We start from the raw sequence: 24,616 nt of genomic DNA, 5'->3' as shown, positions 1-24,616 counted from the left end.
GTTGGGGGTGGGAGGCACCGTACTAAGGTGGTTCTCCTCCTTTCTCTCTGACCAGTCGCAGTCTGTGTTGACAGGGGGGCAGAGATCGACCCCAAGGCCCTTTATATGTGGGGTGCCGCAGGGATCGGTCCTCTCGCCCCTTTTGTTCAACATTTATGTAAAGCCGCTGGGCGAGATCAACCATGGTTTCGGGGTGAAGTACCATCAGTACGCTGACGACACCCAGCTGTACATCTCCACCCCGGACCACCCCAACGATGCCCTTGAAGTGATGTCCCAGTGCCTGGAGGCTGTACTGATCTGGATGGGGAGAAACAGGCTCAGGCTCAACCCATCCAAGACCGAGTGGCTGTGGTTTCCAACGTCCCGATATAGTCAGCTGGTGCCATCGTTGACTGTTGGGGGCGAATCATTGGCCCCCACGGATAGGGCTCGCAACTTGGGCGTCCTCCTGGATTCATGGCTGTCTTTAGAAGAGCACTTGACGGCCGTGACCGGGAGGATTTTTCATCAGGTTCGCCTGATTCGCCAGTTGCGTCCCTTTCTAGATCGGGACTCCCTACGCACAGTCACTCATGCCCTCGTCACCTCTCGTCTGGACGATTGCAACGCTCTCTACATGGGGCTCCCCTTGAGGTGCACTCGGAGGCTCCAACTGGCGTAGAGTGCGTCTGCGCGGGTGGTTATGGGAGCGACGTGGAGCTCCCATGTAACACCTGTCCTGCGTGAGCTGCACTGGCTCCCGGTGGTCTTCTGGGTGCGCTTCAAGGTTCTGGTCATCACCTTTAAAGCGCTCCATGGCTTAGGACCTGGTTATTTACAGGACTGCCTACTACCACCAATAGCCTCCCACCGGCCAGTACGCTCCCATAGAGAGGGGCTCCTCCAGGTGCCATCGGCCAAACAGTGTCCGCTGTTGGCCCCTAGGGGGAGAGCCTTCTCTGTGGGGGCACCTACGATCTGGAACAAACTCCTCCTGGAGATACGGAGGATCCCGGATCTGCGCACCTTCCGCCGCGCGCTCAAGACTCTTCTTTTTCATCAAGCTGGCCTGACCTAAATCTTCTCCCTTTTAAGTGAAAATTTTAAATTTGTTTTAATTATTGGGTATTTTAAATTCAGCCAAATTATTTAATTCATTTAATTCGATTTTAAATGTTTTGTATTTATGTGTTTTACTTCGTGGCTGTTCACCGCCCTGAGTCCTTCAGGAGTAGGGCGGTATAGAAATTTAATAAATAAATAAATAAATAAATAAATAAATAAATAAATAAGTAAGTAAGTAAGTAAGTAAGTAAGTAAGTAAGTATCAGGAAGTTAAAAGTTCTGGGGAAATTGGCAAACAGGCTGACAAGTAAATAAGTGGCTACTGTTCTGCAAGCATGGCTGAGCCGGAGTGGTTGCCAATGACTATAGGAGTGTCCACCAGTGCCTGCTGTGGTACCTGCATCATGTGGCTAGGAAGGTAGATATACATTATGGAGTGAGGGCAGAGTGGTGCTGTGGATGCTCCTTAAGAGAGAATGTGAAGGTGTGAGTAACTTTTGACCTTTCCTGTTGGCTTCTTTATTGACCTTGCTTGTGGGAAGTCAGCAGGGAAGATTGCAAGTTGTGATTCCACAACCATGGGAGAAGGATGGGATGGGATGGGATAGGATAGAATTCTTTATTGGCCAAGTATGATTGAACACACAAGGAATTTGTCTCTGGTACATAAGCTCTCTGTGTACAAACAAGTAACAAATAATAAATCATTATCATAATCATAAAATACAATTAACATAAATCATAAGATACAACTTTCAGTGATAGTCAATCAATCAGAATAGAGCTGGAAGGGGCTTTGGAGGTCTTCTAGTTCAACCCCCTGCTCAGGCAGGAAACCATTTCAGACAAGGTACAGTCCAGTCTATTCTTAAAACCTCCAGTTTTTAAGAAGCACCCACCCATGAAGCACCCATGACTTCTGAAGGCAAGCTGTTCCACTGATTAATTGTTCTCACTGTTAGGAAGTTTCTCCTTAATTCCAGGTTGCTTCTCTCCTTGATTAGTTTCCATCCATTGTTTCTTGTCCTGCCCTCAGGTGCTTTGGAAAATAAGTTGACCCCCCCTCCTCCTCTTTGTGTCAGCCTCTGGAATTCCAGTGAATACTGCTATCATGTCCCCCCACCCAACCCCCCAGTCCTTCTTTTCTCTAAACTAGCAAAACCCAAATCCTGCAACCATTCTTCATACTGTTAAGTTTTAGTCTTCAGGCCTGTAATCATCTTAGTTTAACAAGCAGTAACAAGCAGGCATTTCCAAGAAGAGGAGATCCCAGCAGGAGTTGCTAATAAACATGGAGTTCTTGTGATCAAAGCCACGATCCCTTTTCTCCTCAACTCAGTATTCCTACAGCTCTTCTCCACCAGGTTCATCTGCAAGGCAGAATAGCTTTTCATTTGAAATGTTACACTGCTTTTTTTCACTGGGCCTCGGGCCTACTCCCCACAAGCCCATCACCTATTTCACAGGTAAATTTTCAAGATCTCATGGAAGCAGCCATCATTTTCCGTGCACCCACAATTCCTTAAGGTGGTCTGCACAGTGTTAAGGTAGCGAAACAGAGCAGTTTCTCCCTCTCCTGCATGACAATGACCCAGAAGCAGCCGCCATTTCGGGCCTGAGGCAGTCGTGGCAAAATGGCAGCCACTTCCACAAATCCACTTCAGGGCCCAGCGATGAATCCCAGGCACAGTGAAAATAACGGCTGCTTCCATGAAATAGTCATACAGCCGAGAGATTTGCGTCCTACCCTCCTTCCCCAATATAAGGTTCAGATGTCTTCAAAAGATAAAGAGGAGGACATTATGAGGCCTGGTAGGGTTGGAATTCGACCTAAGGACTCGAGGGACCCTGTTTTATGAAAGAGGCCTGGGGATACTCTGGGAGGGAGGGAGAGGCCTGGGGAGACCTAAGGGATGGGTTATGGGAGGCTTTTGGAAGGAAAGCCTAAGTCTGCAATTAAGCAAAGCAGTCTTGTTTAACAGCTGCTGCAAGGTGTAATCGTAATTGGTAGGTTCCGTGACAGAATGGCCTAAGGCCTGCAGGGAGCCAGTGGGAGTGGGAAAAGGCCTGGGGAGGGGGCTTCCCCCGAACCAGAGCAAAACGGTAGCATTTCACCCTGCCTTGGGGGAACCAGAGCAATAGGTGTCTTGGGGGGTGGGGATGGAGGAGGCCAAGGGATGCCTTTGGGGAATCAAGGGTTGGGAACCAGAGCAATAGGTGTCTGGTGGGGAGTGGAGGAGTCCTAGGGTTGCCTGGGGGGAAGCGGGGAAGCCTGGGCCTGGACTAAGCCTCCGAGAGTTTTCCCGAACACTGAGGTAGCCAGTGTCCTATTTAGCAACTTGCACATTCATTTAATAGCTGCATAACAGACAGCATGGGATGGGGTTAGTTAACCAAAGCACTGTTGCCATTGCTAAATGAATCCATAATAGTTCTCATTACAGTTGTATCTCCAGGATTACTTGTATGCTGGCTGGGAAATTGTGAGGTTCAAAATCTGGAGTTCACCAACATAGAAGGCTGAAACTCCACATGTCGGAATTCCATAAACAAAAAACAAAAAACACCACCCAAAGGCCTGTTTGCAGAAATTCCACGACTTCTGCAAATGCAAACATCCAGAAAATACTGCTGATAATCAGAAACAGGTAGTTAGTCTTTATCAAACTAATATTTTCCATTTTTCTCTCTCCACCTACAGGTCTAATCCTGAGATCTCTTGACAATTTCTCATCTATACTCCAAATGGGAGATCAGAAATGAATTTCAAGCTTTCTCTAAACTATTCAATATTTGCCTCATGTGCATTTTCTTGTGAGCAATCAGAGATGATTTACGCCTAAAGCATTGTTCACAAGCTGGACATTTGAAAGTTTTCTCTCCTGTGTGTAAAGATTAGACAAAATACTGAAATCTTTCCCGCAATCCAGACACTTGTACGGGTTCTCTTCTATGTGAGTCCTCTGGTATATCACCAGGTAGGAATTGAGACTCAAACCTTTCCCACAATCAGAACATTAAAAGGGTTTCTCTCCTGTGTGAGTCCTCTGGTGTATCAGCAGGCTGGAATTCTGACTGAAACTTTTCCCACACTCAGGACATTCAAAGGGTTTCTCTCCTGTGTGAGTCCTCTGGTGTTGAATCAGGGTGGAATTGAGACTGAAACCTTTCCCACAATCAGGACATTCAAAGGGTTTCTCTCCTGTGTGAGTCCTCTGGTGTATCACTAGGTGGTAATTCCGACTGAAACTTTTCCCACATTCAGGACATTCAAAGGGTTTCTCTCCTGTGTGAATTCTCTGGTGTATCACCAGGTGGGAATTTGCAATGAAACTTTTCCCACAATCAGGACATTCAAAGGGTTTCTCGCCTGTATGAGTTCTCCGGTGTAACACCAGGCTGGAATTCCTACGGAAACTTTTCCCACAAACAGGACATTCAAAGGGTTTCTCTCCTGTGTGAGTCTTCTGGTGGATAATGAGGTGGGAACTCTGACTGAAATTTTTTCCACAATCAGAACATTCAAAGGGTTTCTCTCCTGTGTGAGTCCTTTGGTGTATCACTAGGTAGGAATTCTGACTGAAACTTTTCCCACAATCTGGACATTCATAGGGTTTCTCTCCTGTGTGAGTCCTCTGGTGTTTCATCAGGTTGGAATTATCACTAAAGCTTTTCCCACAGATAGGACATTCAAAGGGTTTCTCTCCTGTGTGAATTCTCTGGTGGTTCACAAGGTGAGAACAATAACTGAAACTTTTCCCACACTCTGGACATTCATACGGTTTCTCTTGTGTATGTGTTGCCTTGTGTATCATCAGGTTGAAATTCTCACTGAAACGTTTCCCACAATCAGGACATTCAAAGGGTTTCTCTCCTGTATGAGTCCTCTGGTGTATCACTAGGTGGGAATTCATACGGAAACTTTTCCTACAATCTGGACACTCATATGGTTTCTCTCCTGTGTGAGTCCTCTGGTGGCTCACCAGGTTAGAACGGTAACTGAAATTTTTCCCACAGTCTGGACACTCATATGGTTTCTCTCCTGTGTGAGTCCTTTGGTGGCTCACCAGGTTAGAACGGTAACTGAAACTTTTCTCACAATCTGGACACTTGTGTGGTTTCTCTCCTGTGTGAGTCTTTTGATGTTTCACCAGACTGGAACTGAGACTGAAGTTTTTCCCACAATCAGAACATTCAAAAGGTTTTTCTCCTGTGTGAGTCCTCTGGTGTGCCACCAAAGAGGATTTCTGACTGAAACATTTCACACACTCTGGACACTTGTACGGTTTGTCCCCTGTGTGAATCCTCTGGTGATTCACCAGGTTAAAATGGTAACGGAAATGTTTCCCACAATCTGGACACTCAAACGGTTTCTTTCCTATGTGAGTTCTCTGGTGGTTCTCCAGGCTGGAATTGAGACTGAAACTTTTTCCACAATGTGGACATTGAAAAGGTTTTTCAGTACATTGAAAAGGTTTTTTAGGACATTTAAAGGGTTTCTCTTCTCTGTGAGAGCTCTGTTGTATCACCAGGTGGGAATTTGCAATGAAACTTTCCCCACAATCAGGACATTCAATGGGTTTTACGCCTGTGTGAGTTCTCTGGTGTAACACCAGGCTGGAATTCCTGTGGAAACTTTTCCCACAATCAGGACATTCAAAGGGTTTCTCTCCTGTGTGAGTCCTCTGGTGGATAATGAGGTGGGAATTCTGACTGAAACTTTTCCCACAATCAGGACATTCAAAGGGTTTCTCTCCTGTGTGAGTCCTCTGGTGTATCACTAGATGGGAATTCTGACTGAAACTTTTCCCACAATCAGGACATTCAAAGGGTTTCTCTCCTGTGTGAGTCCTCTGGTGTATCACTAGGTGGGAATTCATACAGAAACCTTTCCCACAATCAGGACATTCAAAGGGTTTCTCTCCTGTGTGAGTCCTCTGGTGTATCACTAGGTGGGAATTCTTACGGAAACTTTTCCCACAATCAGGACATTCAAAGGGTTTCTCTCCTGTGTGAGTCCTCTGGTGTATTACCAGGTGGGAATTTGCTGTGAAACGTTTCCCACAGTCTGGACACTCATATGGTTTCTCCCTGGTATGAATCCTCTGATGTATCACAAAGTTGCCATGCTTGCAAAAGCATTTACCACATTGGGAGCAGTTGTAGGGCATCTCTACCCAGAGGATCCTTCTATGAATCGCAAGGGAGCTATTCTAAGTAAGGTTTTGCCACATTCAGAGTATTTATATGGCCTTTGTTCAGTGTGGATCCTCTTGTGATTTGAACTCTTTACTTTTCCCACAATAGGCACATCTATGGAGCTTTTCCATCACTGACATTCTTGAGGAGGTCAAAAATATGTGTGATTCCTTATTTTGTTCGTGCCTGCATTTCTGGATTCCATATGTGACTATCCAATTGACATTTTCTTCCCCACTGGCTTCCAGATATTTCCCTCTTTTTCTGAACAGAAAAATGATTTCCTTTGACCTTTTCGAGTAACGTATTCTTAAATTCTATATAATCTACTTTTTCCAGCTGCAAATCTCTTCATGATTTTCTCTTTTCTGTCTCTTTCCTGCTGATGAAGTAGACGAATTCTGTGGTTTTCTGAAGCAAATTGAAAATATTTTTTTTTCTGCTTCAATTTGCTTTGCTTTTCAGTGTTGCTTGTTATTCTCAGTTGTCCAGTGTGCTTATATTGGCATCATCTTTGTCTGTAAGATTCAAAAGAAAGTGTAAGTTTTATTGTTTATGAAAGGGTTGCAGAAGATGTGAAAAAAAGAAGTACAGGTAATCCTTTAGGTACGACAGACCATTCAACGACTGTTTGAAGTTACAACACTCCTCCAAATTCTAAATACGTATCCGCTCCAAAGTTGAATTTTTGCAGCGCCTCCTACCCCGAGGTCCTTGACTCCTTCACTGCAGAGATGCTGCAGCATACCCACCCACCTATTTCCCTTCCATCTTGCCCAGTCAGTCCTCAGAGGCCCCAGACCCCAGTATGTTGGCCTGCTTTGCAATATACTATGCATTCCTCCCCAACCCCAGTCCCCCATCACCATTCACTTACAAAATTTCTGACGAGTTCAGGAAGTCAGCTGGGCCAAGTGGCATAATAAAGAAGAAGAAATATAAACACTTTTGTTTCCATGGCAATCCTTTCACTCCAGGCAGCATAAATCGTTAGTGATTTACCCTGGCTGAGGAGGAAAGGATTGCCATGGAAGCAAAAGAGATGAGATTTCTTCTTTGCTCTACCAGCACAACACTAATGTAAAGCTAGTGCTAGCAGGGCTAAGAAGAAATCATGCCTATTTTGCTTCCATTGCAATCCTTTTCTTTCCAGTCAGCATAAACTACTATGATTTCTTCTTAGCTACACCGGCACTAGTTTTATGCTGGTGAAGAGATCTAAGAAGATATTGTCGTGGTTTACTCTGGCTGGGGAGGAAAGGATTGTCATTGAAACAAGAGATCAGATGTATTCTTTGCTCTATCAGTGCTAGCTTTACACTAGTCTTACGCTGGTAGAGCAAAGAAGAAATCCCATCTCTTTTGTTTCCATGCCAATGATCCCAAGCTCAACAGCAAATCTACAACAGAATGGCTGAAAAAGAAAAGAATCAAGGTGTTGCAGTAGTAAAGTCCAGACTTCATCCCAATTGAAATGCTGTGGTGTGACCTCTAGAGAGCTGGGCATAAACAAATGCCCACAAACCTCAATGAACTGAAACAATGTTGTAAAGAAGAGTGGGCCAAAATTCCTCCGCAAAAATGCAAGAGGCTGTTTTTGGTCATACAGAAAACAATTCCTTGAAGTTATTGCTGCTAAAAGTGGCTCTATAAGATATTGAATCATAAGGTGTTAGTTTTCACACGTGGCTCCTCCATTTTGGCTTTCCTTTTGTAAAATACATGGTGACCAGTGGTGCGTTGCTACCGGTTCGGCCCAGTTCAGCTGAACCAGTAGTAGCGGTGGTGAGAGGCTCCGCCCACCCGCCCGGACATCATCAAATACACTCTGCGCATGCGCAGAAGTGGTGTGCGTGCACGAACCATTAGCAAAGGTAAGTGAAACCCACCATTGATGGTGACGTGATGTAATATGTCATGTGTTGTTGTTCATCTGAAGTTGTATTTACCTACTTTTAAGAGTGTAAAGACCAGATGATTTTTAGTATGTCCTGATATATAAAACCATACCACTCAAAGAGGGTGTACTTTGTTTTTCACATGACTGCATATCTGGAAGCACTGGGGATAGATTATCCAACTGCAGAGAGAATTACATTTACACCTACAAATGTATATATGTGAAAAATCCATGTTTTCAGCCTGAAAAATGTCCCAAAATGGTTACAATTAAACCTTCTGAACCAAGCAACAGGGAGAAAGCAGAACTACTTAACTCATTTTTGCATCTGTCTTTACAGAAAAGGAAAAAACAGTCCAACCTATCAAAAACAGCACCACAAAACACAGATTAGGAACACAAGTTAAAATAGGAAAGAAAATGGTAAATGAACACCTGTCTACCCTAGACGAGTTCAAATCACCAGGACCAGATGGATTACACCCCAAGGTTCTGAAGGAACTGGCAGACGAGATCTCAGAACCACTGAACTATATCTTTCAAAGATCCTGGAGCACAGGGAAACTGCCAGAGGATTGGAAAAGAGCTGATATAGTTCCCATCTTCAAAAAAGAAAAAAAAAACAGATCCAGGAAACTACAGACCTATCAGCCTGACCTCAATACCAGGGAAGATTCTGGAAAAGATAATCAAGCAACGAATTACCAAATACCTAGAGGCAAACAAAGTAATAACCAAAAGCCAACATGGATTTATCAATAACAGATCATGTCAGACTAATCTTATTTCATTCTTTGACAAAGTGACAAAATTAGTGGACCAGAGGAATGATGTCAATATAATTTACTTGGACTTCAGTAAAGCATTTGATAAAGTAGACCATAACCTACTTCTAGATAAAGTAGAAAAATGTGTGTTAGACAGCATCACCACCAGATGGATTTGTAACTGGCTGACCAATCACACTCAATGTGTAGTCCTCAATGGAACTGCATCTACATGGAGGGAAGTATGCAGTGGAGTACCCCAAGACTGTGTTTTAGGCCCAGTACTCTTCAACATCTTCATCAATGACTTGGGCGAGGGGATAGATGGGGAACTCATCCAATCTGCAGATGACACCAGGCTGGCAGGAATAGCCAACACTCCAGAAGATAGGCTCAAGATACAGAAGATCTTGACAGACTTGAACATTGGGCGCTATCTAACAAAATGAAATTCAACAGTGAAAGAAGTAAGGTTCTACATTTAGGCAAGAAAAACAAAATGCACAGGTACCATACATGTGGTACCTTGCTCAATAGTAGTAACTGTGAGAGGGATCTTGGAGTCCGAGTTGACAACCATTTAGATATGAGCCAGCAGTGTGCAGAAACAGAGGGATAGAATCAAGATCACATGAAGTGTTAACACCACTTTACAATGCCTTGGTAAGGCCACACTTGGAATACTGCATTCAGTTTGGGTCGCCACGATGTAAAAAAGATGTTGAGACTCTAGAAAGAGTGCAGAGAAGAGCAATAAAGATGATTTATTTACTGGAGGCTAAAACATACGAAGAATGGTTGCAGGATCTGTTTATGTCTAGTTTAATGAAAAGAAGGGGAGACATGATAGCAGTGTTCCAATATCTCAGGGGTTCCCACAAAGAACAGGGAGTCAAACTATTCTCCAAAGCACCTGAGGGTAGGAGAAGAAGCAATGGGTGGAAACTAATCAAGGAGAGAAGCAACTTAGAACTAATGAGAAATTTCCTGATAGTTAGAACAATTAATCAGTGGAACAACTTCCCTGCAGAAGTTGTGAATGCTCCAACACTGGAAATTTTTAAGAAGATGTTGGATAACCATTTGTCTGAAGTGGTGTAGTGTTTCCTGACTGGGCAGGGGGTTGGACTTGAAGACCTCCAAGGTCCCTTCCAACTCTGTTATTCTATTCTAAATTTAGAGATGTGGGGGCTTCAACAGATGAAATGATGCCTAAAGCCTCTGCAAAATTTAAAACACCAGTTATACCCATGGAAGTTCCAAATAAGGACAGAAAATACTGTCCTACTGTCCACGATCCCTCTGGTGACATCCCCATTCAAGTAGTCCTCACATTTGGGACTGGCATTTGTGTCACTAAGCAGCCCGATTATAAAGCATGATGTCACATCACTGTCACTTGCAATTTCCTGCCGGCATCCTCACTTACTTTGCCTATGAGAAACTAGCTGGGAAGGTCAAAAATGGGGATCATGATGGTGGGATGTTGCGACCATCATAAATGTGCCCCCGTTACAGATATGGTTAGAGGAAATGTTACATAAACCTATAGAATTAAAACCAGAGATTTTTCTTTTCGGTATTTTGCCAGAAAGATATAGCAAAGAAGCAGCATACTTAATTATACATTTAATAACAGCAGCAAGAATTGTATTTGCACAAAATTGGAGGACAGAGAAAATTCCGTCAGAAGGTGAAGTAATAAAAAAGATTTTAGACTGTGCGGAAATGAACAGATTGATGCTAAGAATAAAAGATAAAAAGGAATCGGTGTATTTCAAGATATGGGAAAGATTCTACGTATGGATAGAAAAGAAATATGAATAAAAGTTGATAGATAAATGATATAGATAATAAAAAGTTAAATGAGGGATAAGATGAAAAAGAAATAGAAACTCAGATGACACCAGAGTAAATGGAAAAGGGGGATGGGGGGGGGAGAAAGAAGATTATAAATATAAACGTACAATTCTGAAATGATAGATTGGGTAAAATGGGAAAGAAATTGAAAAGAAAGTATAGATTATTAGAATATTGCAGTTGCTCAGATACCAAATAAGAGAAATATTGCACAACAAAGGAGAAAGAAAGGAAAGAGGAGGAGAGGGAGAGAAGGAGAGGGAGAGAGAGGAATGGACCTATAAACCTATAGAATTAAAACCAGAGATTTTTCTATTGGGTATTTTGCCAGAAAGATATAGCAAAGAAGAAGCATACTTAATTATATATTTAATAACAGCAGCAAGAATTGTATTTGCACAAAATTGGAAGACAGAGAAAATTCCGTCAGAAGGTGAAGTAATAAAAATAATTTTAGATTGTGTGGATGTTAGGTTCCGGTGTATAAAGAAAACTCCACACACACAAATGAATGCAACAGCTCCCAGCTGTACTCGCTGTCCAGTCCATTCAGAAAGATTGCTGCCAGGCCAGGAGATGACAAAGAGGCAGGTAAGGAGGGATCTTCACATTGCTTGGTGGCCAGGAGGTGGCCACTGAAGAGCCAGTGTGCCATGGGAGCTGCCTCTCTGCCAGAACCTCCGCACCCATCGGAATGGCAACCCCGACACGCAGCTGTGCGTTGGGGCTGACAGCGGAAATGAACAGATTGACGCTAAGAATAAGAGATAAAGAGGAATTGGTGTATTTCAAGACATGGGAAGGATTCTACATATGGATAGAAAGGAAATATGAATAAAAGTTGATAGATGAATGATATAGATAATATAAAGTTAAATGAGGGATAAGATAAAAAAGAAATAGAAACTCAGATGACACCAGAGTAAATGGAAAAGGGGGTTGGGGGAGGGGGAAGAAAGAAGATTATAAATATAAATCTACAATTCTGAAATGATAGATTGGGTAAAATGGGAAAGAAATTGAAAAGAAAGTATAGATTATTAGAAAACTGGAGTTGCTCGGACACCAAATAAGAGAAATATTGCACAACAAAGGAGAAAGAAAGGAAAGAGGAGGAGAGGGAGAGAGAGGAATGGAAGAAAGGGAACAAGAGCAGGAGAGAAGGTGAAAAAGGGGGAAAAGAGGGGAGGAGTGGGGGAGAGGAAGGGGAAGTAGGGGAGGAGAGGAGAGGAAGAGGAAGAAAGTAGAAGAGGAAAGGAGGGAGGGAGGGAGGAGAAAGAAAGGTTTGTTGTGAAAAGAGGGAAAAGAGAGGGTAGAAGAGCAACCACAAATGTGATCAAAATCTTATTTTTATGCTTTCATTAGAAAAAAATACGTATATATATGATCCATTATGGATAAGAGAATGTACATTTACAATATGTGTATAAGGAATAAAAATAAAAAACTTTTTTCAAAAATAAATAAATATATGTGCATCGGTTGGCAGCATCCAAACCAAATAGCCCAACTGGCTTCTGGCCTCTCCTCCAACTTGCCCTCAACTCACCTTCCAGCTGCTGCTTCAACTTTTGGAAGAGCACAAAAGCTGCTCTGCAAGCCACCTTCCACCCATGAGGGATCCGGTACAGGAAGTTCCTCTGTGATTCTCTTCTTCCTCAATCCTTTCTAGCAATACAGTACTTGATGGTTTTAACTCCTTTAAGGATCAACCACAGATGCAGCTACTCTATTGACGGCTTTGTAGGCGCAGAAGTGACCGCCATCTCCCGACAGGAGGCGAAAAAACACGCTTGTCCCGTCTCTGCCTAAGGTGTTTGCAAGATGTTGTCACTGATTATATGCTATCAAGTTGTTTTAGACTCCTAGCATCCTATCTTTGCAACAGAGCCAAGTAAAAGAGTGAAATGTGAAGCTACTTAAGCTTCTGAAGATGAGCTACATGCTGAGCCCTAAATGTTCATGAAGTTCTTACAGAATTACAGAGTAAGAGTTGGAAGGGACCAACTCTCCAAGCAGGAGAACCGATATCATCCCAGTCAAATGGCTCTCCAGTCTCCTCTTAAAAGCCTCCACTGATGGAACAACCACAGGTTGAGAGGCAATTTGTTCCACCGATTAATTGTTCTCACTGACAATTTCTTCATAATTGTAGGTTGGATTTTTTAAAAAAATAATTCTCCCTCTGTTACTTTTTGTCCTACATTCAGGCCCTTTGGGGAATAGGTCGACCCCATTTTCTGCGTCAGCCCCTCAACTATTGAAAGACTGCTCAGCGCTCCAAAAATAAATGTGTTAAGAAATGGTGATAAATTTTGAAGATGATGGCACAAAAATGTTATACCCAGATGCTACATGGATTGATTAATAAGGTACAGGAATGTTAGAAGAGGTATAATTGTAAAGTAAACAAGAAATTTGAAATGAAGATGTATGTAAATAGAAATCCGGTCTGCTCGAATACCATCTCAGATTGAATTGAAAAAGGAAACAAGGGAGTGGAAAAGGGGTGAGGAGTAGAGAGGGGGAAGGAGGGGAGTTGGGAGGTGGGAAGAGAAGAAAAGAAGAACGGGAAAAGGAGAGGAACAAAGAAGGGGAAAAAAGAGTAGGAGAGAGGGTAAGAAAGGGAGGAAGAAGAGAGGAGAGGGAAAGAGGAGAGGAAGTAGAAAAGGGAAGGAGAGGAGGAATGAGGAAAGTAGAAAGAGACAGAGGAGAAAGAAGGGAAGAGAAAGAGGAAAGGTATTAAAACAAAGGAACGAAATGGTAAAAGAGCAGATTAATTAACTAGCTAATGGAAGTTAAAAGAATAAGATAAATGAATAATGCATAAGGATGGATAAAAAACTGTACATTTAAATATGTTGATGAAAAACAAAAATAAAAAATCTTTTCAAAAAAAAAAACCTATTGAAAGACTGCTATCATGTCACCCTTAGCTGTTCTCTGCATTAAATTACACATACCCAGTTTCTGCACCCGCTCATCGGATATTTTAGCCTCCGGTCCCCTCTATCTTTCTTGCTCTTTTCTGTGCACGATGTCTCAAAATCTTTTTTATATCACGGTGACTAAAACTGGATGCAATATTGCAAACGTGGCCTTACTAAGGTTTTATAAAGCGATACTAATGCTTCACGTGATCTTGATTCTATTCCTCTGTTACTGCAGCCCACCACTGCCTTGGCTCTATTGACAGCTGCCACACAACTGCTGGCTCACATTGAAGTGATTGTCCACTCGGATTCCAAGATCCCTCTTGCAATTACTGCAATTGAGAATATTGCTCTTCTATAGCTGTGCAGATGGTAGACACAGAACTGCGACAAGACCAAGCCTGTGACTTACAGATAGTCCTCGCCTTACGACCAGCCATTTAGCCATTTATGACCCAGATTTGAACTTCTGAGGACTGGGGGGGGAGGGGCCTCCACCCAGGGTCACAGGACATTTTGGGTGCTTGGCAACCAGCCAGCAGTTGTGGCCTTTCATAGCATCCTGCAGTCACATGACCATGATTTACATTTTTGCCAGAAACCCATGCTTCTATCCCTAGTGAACAATGGGTTTGCTTAATGATTGTAGCATTCACTTAACAACTGCCGTGTTTGAATGAAATTGAATCAACTGGGTAGGGAATCTATGAGTCACCACAAAAAGGGGAATGCAGAAGTAAACTCAAGTGCCCCACTGACCACTCAGTAACAGTAACAGAGTTGGAAGGGACCCTGGAGGTCATCTAGTCCAACCCCCTGCTCATGCAGGAGATCTATACTAGGGATTTGAACCACCGAGCTGCCGACCTTTCTAATCGACAAGCTCAGTGTTTTAGCCACTGAGCCATCTAGTCAGGCTGTTTGTTTTACAATTGTTGCATGCGCTTAACAACTGCCACCAAATAGGTTGTAGAATTGGGCACATTGTGTGGTGACCCATTAATGACCATCATGATTACGATTGTAATTGCAGGCTAGATTACAGTTGTAAATCGAGGATTACCTGCATTTCCAATGTTGGTTTAATCCTGGTCATTGAAAAGCTACCCAGGTGTTAAGATCTTAACAGTATATCTGGAAAGGAACTAAACTAATACAGGCAGTCCTCCACTTACAAGTTCATTTACTGACTGTTCAAAGTTACGATGATGCTGAAAAAAGTGAGTTATGACCATTTTTCACACTTACAACCTTGGTAGCATCCCTATGAACAGTGATCAAAATCCAGATGCTTGACAACTGGTTCATACTTATGTCCGTTGCTGTTTCCCAAGGTCAGGTGATCCCCTTTTGCAACCATTTGACAAGCAAAATCAATGGGGAAGCCACATTCACTTAACAACTGTATTACTAATTATCAACTGCAATGATTCACTGTGGCAAGGAAGGTCATAAGATGGGGTATAACTCACTTAACAATGCAACTTTTGGGCTCAATTGTGGTCGTAAGTCAAGGACTACCTGAAATTTTGACTGGTGGAAAAAGACTGTGTTTTCCTACAGCAAGAGTCCCTTCTGACACACCTGACAAGGTTTGGGCATTGTGTATTTGCACATCCTTGGTTTAAGGATTGTTGTGTATCACAACAACTGAGTTTGTCAGTTGGAAAGTTGTCAGCCTGGGTTTGAAACCCGAGCACCACGTGACAGGTTGAGCTCCCGTTACTTGCTCCAGCTCCTGTCCATCTTTTGAAGAGTTCAAAAGCTTGCAAATGCGAGTAGATAAATAGGTACCACTTTGGTGGGAAGGTAGTATTCCGTGCATAACAGCATATAGTCATACTGGCCACAAGGCCACGGAAGCATCTTCAGACAACGTTGGCTCCCTCGGCTAAAATACAGAGATGAGCATCATCCCCCAGAGTCAGAAATGACTGAACAGGGGAAACCTTTATCTTTAGTAAAGTGCAATACAGGTAGTACTCAACTATATAATTACCACTACTTCTCTGTGCTGCCTATTCTAAGTTATCCTAAATTTAGGCACTACTTTCTCTCACTGTTAACAAAATATCAATCATAGTTGTGGGAAATTTGAAAATAACTTTCGCAATTGATTATACGTTTAAAACAGACAAAGCAATTCTAAAGTCTAAAGCAGAGAAAAGAAAACTAACTCTGTATTCTTTTAAAAAAAAACAACGTGATACGGTCTCCCCACCCTGACTCCCAAATCAGGTAATGGAAAAGCGAAGGTAACCCTGGGAGGAAATAACAATTTGAAAAGTTTGCTTAATTATAAGCTATTCAGGTATTTTGGAAGTTGAAAAAATATATCTGTGGTTAATTCCAAATTTTAAACGTGAACACGGTTCCTGTAGTCTGCAATTTTTCCTCTGGAAATCCATTCATACTGTTGCCCAATTCTCAAGTCTGTCAAGATCCTTTGAAAGTATTACCTCTGGTGTCATCAGTAAATTTGATAATTCCCCTTCTATCCCTCATCTAGATCATTTATCAAGATGTTGAACATTATTGGGCCCAAGACTGAGCCTTGAGGTATCCCACTGCATGCTTCCCTTACCAAGAAGTAAATGGTGGTCATCTTGTTAAGGAATTCGCAGAGTAACCCTTGAATAGCAAGGGTGTACACATGAAAGCGATTGAGAGTAGTTACGAATAAACATAGTCAACACACAGATACACTGAGTTGTGTTTACTTTCAGGAAATAATAAGGCACAGTTCAATAAACAGTCCAGGTCATACACATATAAAGCAGGAGATAGCCAAAAAGACAGTCCAGGGATAATCCAATAACAAAGTCTTCTTACCAGTCGTCGTGGTCATTTACAATAAACAGTTCTTCTGGATTTGCAAACAGTAGCATACAGAGATATCAGAGAGCAAGAACAGCAAAGAGAACAAACCATGTTTTTAGCTCCCTCTTAAGGACATTGGCTACAGAGCTAACCAATCAGGACACAGTATGATGCAATACAGCAGTCTTAAAGCTACATTGATGGTTTATATATTGCCAACCCAACAGGTTAGGTAATAGTCATTTCCTAACACAACTTTATCAAATGTCCTGCGCTAGGCCTCTTAAGACCTTCCCCCAACCCTGAGGTAGCCAATGTTCCGCTTAACAACTTACACATTCATTTAACGGCTGCTGATTATAATAAGAGGGAGTCAGCTTCTGAGGAAAATCCTACCTTAGTACTTGGCCACCAGCTGCCCTTCTGCCCTTTCGCTATCCCCTTGTCCCCTCCTCCTGACCTCTCCTGGTAATCTCCCTTCCTATTGCTGAGGATGCTTTAGTTACAAAGCTGGGGCTCCTCGCATGGAGAAGGAGTGGCCTTCCCTCTGACACACACACTTTGCCCTCCTGCATACACCATGAGCAACATGCCCAAGGACAGCGAGCATAGCAGCAGCCTTGAGGAGGAGGTAAGCGCAGCCGGGCACCCACTGGGGGAAGCAGGGCTTGGCTGTGGGGTCCCAGTGCAATGGGAGCTTGAGGGCCAGGCTGGGCGCTTACGCTCCAAGGGCTCTGGGCAGCCTGTGCTGTTGCCCGGGGGTCCTTTGTGTGGCCTGAGAGGGATGGAGAGAACAAGGTTTTTGGCACTTACCATTGTCTCGCCTTCCTCTGCTGGAGACAATGGATCTCCCCAGACCTGCCTGGGCCACCACAGGCGCCCCATGACACAAAAAATGTCGAGCTGGCCATGTGACATCACCCCACCACGCCCACCCACAAGATCAACCACAATCCTGATGCGCCCCTCAATCAAATAGTTTGACTCTGCTGGTCTGGACACTCATATGGTTTCTCTCCTGTGTGAGTCCTCTGGTGGATAATGAGGTGGGAATTCTGACTGAAACTTCTCCCACAATCAGGACATTCAAAGCGTTTTTCTCCTGTGTGAGTCCTCTGGTGGCCAATGAGGTGGGAATCCTGACTGAATCTTTTCCCACAATCAGGACATTCAAAGGGTTTTTCTCCTGTGTGAGTCCTCTGGTGTTTCACCAGGTAGGAATTCTGACTGAAACTTTTCCCACACTCAGGACATTCAAAGGGTTTTTCTCCTGTGTGAGTCCTCTGGTGGCTCACTAGATTGCTGTTCTGACTGAAACTTTTCCCACAATCTGTACACTTGTATGGTTTCCCTCTTGTGTGTGTCCTCTGGTGTATCAGCAGGCTGGAATTGAGAGTGAAGTTTTTCCCACAATCAGGACATTCAAAAGGTTTTTCTCCTGTGTGAATCCTCTGGTGGCCCACCAGGTGGGAATTCCGACTGAAACGTCTCCCACAATCAGGACATTCAAAAGGTTTTTCTCCTGTGTGAATCCTCTGGTGGCTCACCAGGTGGGAATTGTGACTGAAACATTTCCCACACTCAGGACATTCAAAGGGTTTTTCTCCTGTGTGAATCCTCTGGTGGCTCACCAGGCTGGAATTGTGACTGAAACTTTTCCCACACTCAGGACATTCAAAGGGTTTCTCTCCTGTGTGAATCCTCTGGTGGCTCATCAGGTTAAAACGGTAACTGAAACTTTTCCCACATTCTGGACACTTGTGTGGTTTGTCTCCTGTGTGAATCTTTTGGTGTTTCAGCAGACGGGAATTGAGACTGAAGTTTTTCCCACAATCAGGACATTCAAAGGCTTTCTCTCCTGTGTGAGTCCTCTGGTGTATCACCAGGCTGGAATTCCAACTGAAACTTTTCCCACAATCAGGACATTCAAAGGGTTTCTCTCCTGTGTGAGTCCTCTGGTGTATCACCAGGCTGGAATTGTTTCTGAATCTTTTCCCACAATCAGGACATTCAAAGGGTTTCTCTCCTGTGTGAGTCTTCTGGTGTATCACCAGGCTGGAATTGTTTCTGAATCTTTTCCCACAATCAGGACATTCAAAGGGTTTCTCTCCTGTGTGAGTCTTCTGGTGTTTCACCAGGCTGGAATTGTGACTGAAACTTTTCCCACAATCAGGACATTCAAAGGGTTTCTCTCCTGTGTGAGTCTTCTGGTGTTTCACCAGGCTGGAATTCTGACTGAAACTTTTCCCACAATCAGGACATTCAAAGGGCTTCTCTCCTGTGTGAATCCTCTGGTGTCTTACCAGATGGAAATTTTGACTGAAACTTTTCCCACACTCAGAACATTCAAAGGGTTTCTCTCCTGTGTGAGTCTTCTGGTGGTTCACCAGGCTGCAATTGTGACTGAAACTTTTCCCACACTCAGGACATTCAAAGGGTTTCTCCCCTGTGTGAGTCCTCTGGTGGCTCACCAGGCTGGAATTCTCACTGAAACCTTTCCCACATTCAGGACATTCAAAGGGTTTCTCCCCTGTGTGAGTCCTCTGGTGGCTCACCAGGCTGGAATTCTCACTGAAACCTTTCCCACAATCAGGACATTCAAAGGGTTTCTCCCCTGTGTGAGTCTTCTGGTGGTTCACCAAGTTGGACTTATGACTGAAACTTTTCCCACACTCAGGACATTCAAAGGGTTTCTCTCCTGTGTGAATCCTCTGGTGTATCACCAGGTGGGAATTTCCTCTGAAATGTTTCCCACAATCTAGACACTCATATGGTTTCTCCCTGGTGTGAGTCCTCTGGTGGACAATGAGGTGGGAATTCTGTCTGAAACTTCTCCCATAATCAGAACATTCAAAGGGTTTCTCTCCTGTGTGAGTCCTCTGGTGTTTCACCAGGTGGGAATTTGCTGTGAAACTTTTCCCATAATCTGGACACTCATATGGTTTCTCTCTGTTGTGAGTCCTCTGATGTATCACAAAGTTGCCATGCTTGCAAAAGCATTTACTACATTGGGAGCAGTTGTAGGGCATCTCTACTATGAGGATCCTTCTATGAATTGCAAGGGAGCTATTCTGACTAAAGTTTTGCCACATTCAGAGTATTTATATGGCTTTTGTTCAGTGTAGATCCTCTTGTGATTTGAACTCTTTACTTTTCCCACAATAGGCACATCTATGGAGCTTTTCCATCACTGACATTCTTAAGGAGGTCAAAAATATGTGTGATTCCCTATTTTGTTGGTGCCTGCATTACTGGCTGCCATATGTGACTATCCAATTGATATTTTCTTCCCCACTGGCTTCCAGATATTTCCCTCTTTTTCTGAACGGAAAAATGGTCTCCTATAATCCTTTCGAGTAACATATTCTTAAATTCTATATAATCTACTTTTTCCAGCTGCAAATCTCTTCATGATTTTCTCTTTTCTGTCTCTTACCAGCTGATGAAGTAGATGAATTCTGCAGCTTTCTGAAGGAAATAGAAGATATTTATTTCTGCTTCAATTTACCTTGCTTTTCAGTGTTGCTTGTTATTCTCAGTTGTCCAGTGTGCTTATGTTGGCATCATCTTTGTCTGTAAGATTCAAAAGAAAGTGTAAGTTTTATTCTTTATGAAAGGGTTGCAGAAGATGTGAAAAAAAGAAGTACAGGTAATCCTTTAGGTACGACTGGCCATTCAACGACTGTTTGAAGTTACAACACTCCCCCAAATGCTAAATACTAATCTGTTTCAAAGTTGAATTTTTGCAGCGCCTCCCACCCCAGGAGTCCTTGACTCCTTCACTGCAGAGATGCTGCAGCATACCCACCCATCTATTTCCCTTCCATCTTGCCCAGTCAGTCCTCACAATCCCCAGACCCCAGTATGTTGGCCTGCTTTGCAATATACTATGCATTCCTCCCCAACCCCACTCCCCCATCACCATTCACTTAGGAAATTTCTGATGAGCTGAGGAAGTCAGCTGGGCCACGTGGCATCATCAAGAAGAAGAAATATAAACTCTTTTCTTTCCATGGCAATCCTTTCACTCCAGCCAGCATTAGTGATTTACCCTGGCTGAGGAGAAAAGGATTGCCATGGAAGCAAAAGAGATGAGATTTCTTCTTTGCTCTACCAGCACAACATTAATGTACAGCTAGTGCTAGTGGGGCTAAGAAGAAATCAGGCCTATTTTGCTTTCGTTGCAATCCTTTTCTTTCCAATCAGCATAAACTACTATGATTTCTTCTTAGCTACACCGGCACTAGTTTTATGCTGGTGAAGAGATCTAAGAAGATTTTGTCGTCATTTACACTGGCTAGGGAGGAAAGGATTGTCATTGAAACAAGAGATCAGATGTCTTCTTTGCTCTATCAGCACTAGCTTTACGCTAGTCTTACGCTGGTAGAGCAAAGAAGAAATCCCATTTTTTTTGTTTCCATGCCAATGATCCCAAGCTCAACAGCCAGTCTACAACAGAATGGCTGAAAAAGAAAAGAATCAAGGTTTGCAATAGCAAAGTCCAGACTTCACCCGAATTGAAATGCTGTGGTGGGACCTCTCGAGAGGTGGGCATAAATAAATGTCCACAAACCTCAATGAACTGAAACAATGTTGTAAAGAAGAGTGGGCAAAAATTCCTCTGCAACAATGCAAGAGACCGTTTTTGGTCATACAGAAAATAATTAAATAGTATAGGATAGGTCAAAGATTCTAGAGGTGATATCTAACAAGGTACTTTGGTATAATATTTTTTACTAAACTTCTCCCAACTCCGAATTAAAATATTCCTTATATAGTGCCGAGTGAACCATTTACTTTGGGGGGCATTGTCCTGCCGGAGTGCCGCATGCCAACCTTGTTGCAAATCGTGGCCTTCTATCCTAAGAAGACGCTTGTTGTTTAAAATAATCCATTCTTTAACCCAAACTAGTAAGGCGGCTAAATAATAATTCTCCAAGCATGGTAAACCAAGACCCTCTCTTTCTTTTGTCTCCTGCATCATTTTCTTTTTAATATGGGGTTTTTTCCCTTGCCATACAAATTTGGTTACTACCTGGTTTAGATCTGTAAAAAATTTATTTGATAGATTCGCTGGAGCTGTTTGAAAAAGAAAATTAAATGTTGGTAGAACATAAGATTTTATTGTTGCTACCCTTCCCAAGAGTGATAATTGAATTTTACCCCACTTATCAAGATCTTTCCTTACCTGAGTTAGTATTTTAGTATAATTATCCTCCTGGATGCTCGAGCATCTACATGTTAACCAAATTCCCAGGTACTTGACTTTACTAACTACTCTAAGTCCTGTTGCTTCCTCTAGATCCTGCTTGCCTTTCTCTGAGATATTCTTAGTTAAAATATTCATCTTCTTTTTATTGATTAACAGACCTGCTACAGCCCCAAATTCCTCAATTTTTTCCAGTAAGGTGTTGTGGCTCCATTACCTGAGCCTGTATCATCGGCAGGAGAGGACTCCGAGAGTGAAGAAGAGGAGTTGGCAAGGCCTTCCTCTCCAGGACCCTCCTCTCTGGCAATGCCTTCGGTGTCCCCCGAAGGGCAAGAGATAGGGCCGGCCCCAAGCACGTCCACGCAGCCACAGATGGACAGTGATGAGGGTAATGAGTCTTTGCTGGATCCACGCCAGCGTCGCAGAGATAAGCGTGCGCGACAGAAGAAAAGGTGTGCCCGAGATTAGGTTGAGTCACTGGACCACACCCCACAGGATATAAAAAGGAGTGTTGTGGCCAGTCAAACCTTGTGACGAACAAAGCTGAAAGCTTCCACGCCATTCTGCATTGTCGGACTTTTGCTATAAGATTTAGCTGGATTATCTCTGGACTTGATTACCTCCGTAATTATTGAGCTGTTTCTTTTGATGTATCAGAAGTGGGGAGAAGTTATCTCTCCTCTTCGTAAATAATAAACTCTTGGCAGGCAGCCACTAGGTTGTTGCCAAGTTCCGTTATCTTACGGAAAAGGATTTTGCCGGCTGGTTTGGTCTTTAACTCTTGAACGTCTGTTGGTGTGTGTGCATGTGCGTGTGATTGGGGACAGAACATAAGGATATGCCTGATTTTAAAGGGTCTTCCAAGATAAAGGCCATATCATCTGCGAAGGCCTGGGTCTTCTATGTCTGATCTCTAATTTTAAGTGGTGCGTGTGCATGAACCGTTAGCAAACCCACCTTTGATGATGACGTGATGTAATATGTCATCTGAAGTTATATTTACCTACTTTTAAGAGTGTACAGACCAGATGATTTTTAGTATGTCCTGATACATAAAACCATACAACTCAAAGAGGGTGTACTCTGTTTTTCACATGACTGAATATCTAGAAGCACTGGGGATAGATTATCCAACTGCAGAGAGAATTACATTTACACCTACAAATGTATGTATGTGAAAAATCCATGTTTTCAGCCTGAAAAATGTCCCAAAATGGTTACAATTAAACCTTCTCAGCTAAATTTAGAGATGTGGGGGCTTTAACTGATGAAATGATGCCTAAAGCCTCTGCAAAATTTAAAACACCAGTTATACCGATGGAAGTCCTCAGCTCCAGATAAGAAAATACTGTCCTCCTGTCCACAATTCCTCGGGTGACATCCCCACATTTGGGACTGGCATCTGTGTCACTAAGCAGTCCGATCATAAAGCATGATGTCACATTAACTGCCAACTTACATCTGTTCCTGTGGAGTTGTAAAGAAAACCACTGTGGGTTGTTAAAGGCAATTTCACATGACTGTCACTTGCAATTTCTTGCCGTCATCATCCTCACTAACTTTGCCTATGAGAAACAAGCTGGGAAGGTCAAAAATGGGGATCATGATGGTGGGATGTTGTGACCATCATAAATGTGCATCGGTTGGCAGCATCCAAACCAAATAGCCCAACTTGCTTCTGGCCTCTCCTCCAACTTGCCCTCAACTCACCTTCCAGCTGATGCTTCAACTTTTGGAAGAGCACAAAAGCCGCTCTGCAAGCCACCTTCCACCCATGAGGGATCCGGTACAGGAAGTTCCTCTGTGCTTCTCTTCTTCCTCATTCCTTTCTAGCAATACAGTACTTGATGGTTTTAACTCCTTTAAGGATCAACCGCAGATGCAGCTACTGTATTGACGGCTTTGTAGGCACAGAAGTGACCGCCATCTCCTGACAGGAGGCGAAAAAACACACTTGTCCCGTCTCTGCCTAAGGCGTTTGCAAGATGTTGTCACCGATTATATGCTATCAAGTTGTTTTAGACTCCTAGCAACCTATCTTTGCAACAGAGCCAAGTAAAAGAGTGAAATGTGAAGCTACTTAAGCTTCTGGAGATTAGCTACATGCTGAGCCCTGAATGTTCATGAAGTTCTTACAGAATTACAGAGTAAGAGTTGGAAGGGACCAACTCTTCAAGCAGGAGAACCTATATCATCCCAGTCAAATGGGTCTCCAGTCTCCTCTTAAAAGCCTCCACTGATGGAACACACACAGGTTGAGAGGCAATTTGTTCCACCGATTAATTGTTCTCACTGACAATTTCTTCTTAATTGTAGGTTGGATTTATATATATATATATATATATATATATATATATATATATATATATATATATATATATATATATATATATATATATATATATATATATATATATATATATATATATATATATAAATATATATATATATATTATATTATATATAATATATATATATATATATATATTATATATATATATATATAATTATATATATATATATATAATTCTCCCTTTTACTTTTTGTCCTACTTTCAGGCACTTTGAGGAATAGATTGACCCCCTTTTCTGCGTCAGCCCCTCAACTATTGAAGGACTGCTATCATGTCACCCTTAGCCGTTCTCTGCATTAAATTACACATACCCAGTTCCTGCACCCGCTCATCGGATATTTTAGCCTCCGGTCCCCTATATCTTTCTTGCTCTTTTCTGCGCACGATGTCTCAAAATCTTTTTTATATCACGGTGACTAAAACTGGATGCAATATTGCAAATGTGGTCTTACTAAGGTTTTATAAAGTGATACTATAAACTTCACGTGATCTTGATTCTATCCCTCTGTTACTGCAGCCCACCACTGC

At 42.7% G+C, this 24,616-nt stretch overlaps 1 protein-coding gene and 1 long non-coding RNA gene across 2 annotated transcripts; one reads left to right on the top strand and one right to left on the bottom strand.

The window, feature by feature from the left end:
• Positions 1–2,777: 2,777 nt before the first annotated feature.
• On the top strand, positions 2,778–4,081 carry LOC148115806 (uncharacterized). The gene is made up of 2 exons (XR_015731782.1): positions 2,778–2,859; positions 3,749–4,081. It is a non-coding gene; the product is annotated as an uncharacterized LOC148115806 (long non-coding RNA).
• Positions 4,082–4,401: 320 nt separating this feature from the next.
• Positions 4,402–23,753, bottom strand: LOC132711732 (uncharacterized). The gene is given in 4 exon segments (XM_087885249.1): positions 4,402–4,455; positions 5,031–6,220; positions 17,527–20,099; positions 23,446–23,753. Coding segments are annotated over 3 exon segments (3,336 nt in total). The 5' UTR covers positions 19,619–20,099; positions 23,446–23,753.
• Positions 23,754–24,616: the final 863 nt, after the last annotated feature.

Source organism: Pantherophis guttatus, chromosome 2 (assembly GCF_059756535.1).
Source record: "Pantherophis guttatus breed Tessera chromosome 2, ASM5975653v1, whole genome shotgun sequence".
Lineage (NCBI taxonomy): Eukaryota > Metazoa > Chordata > Lepidosauria > Squamata > Colubridae > Pantherophis > Pantherophis guttatus.
Note: the sequence above shows the minus strand (reverse complement) of the source record. Positions and strands in the feature narration are given on the sequence as shown.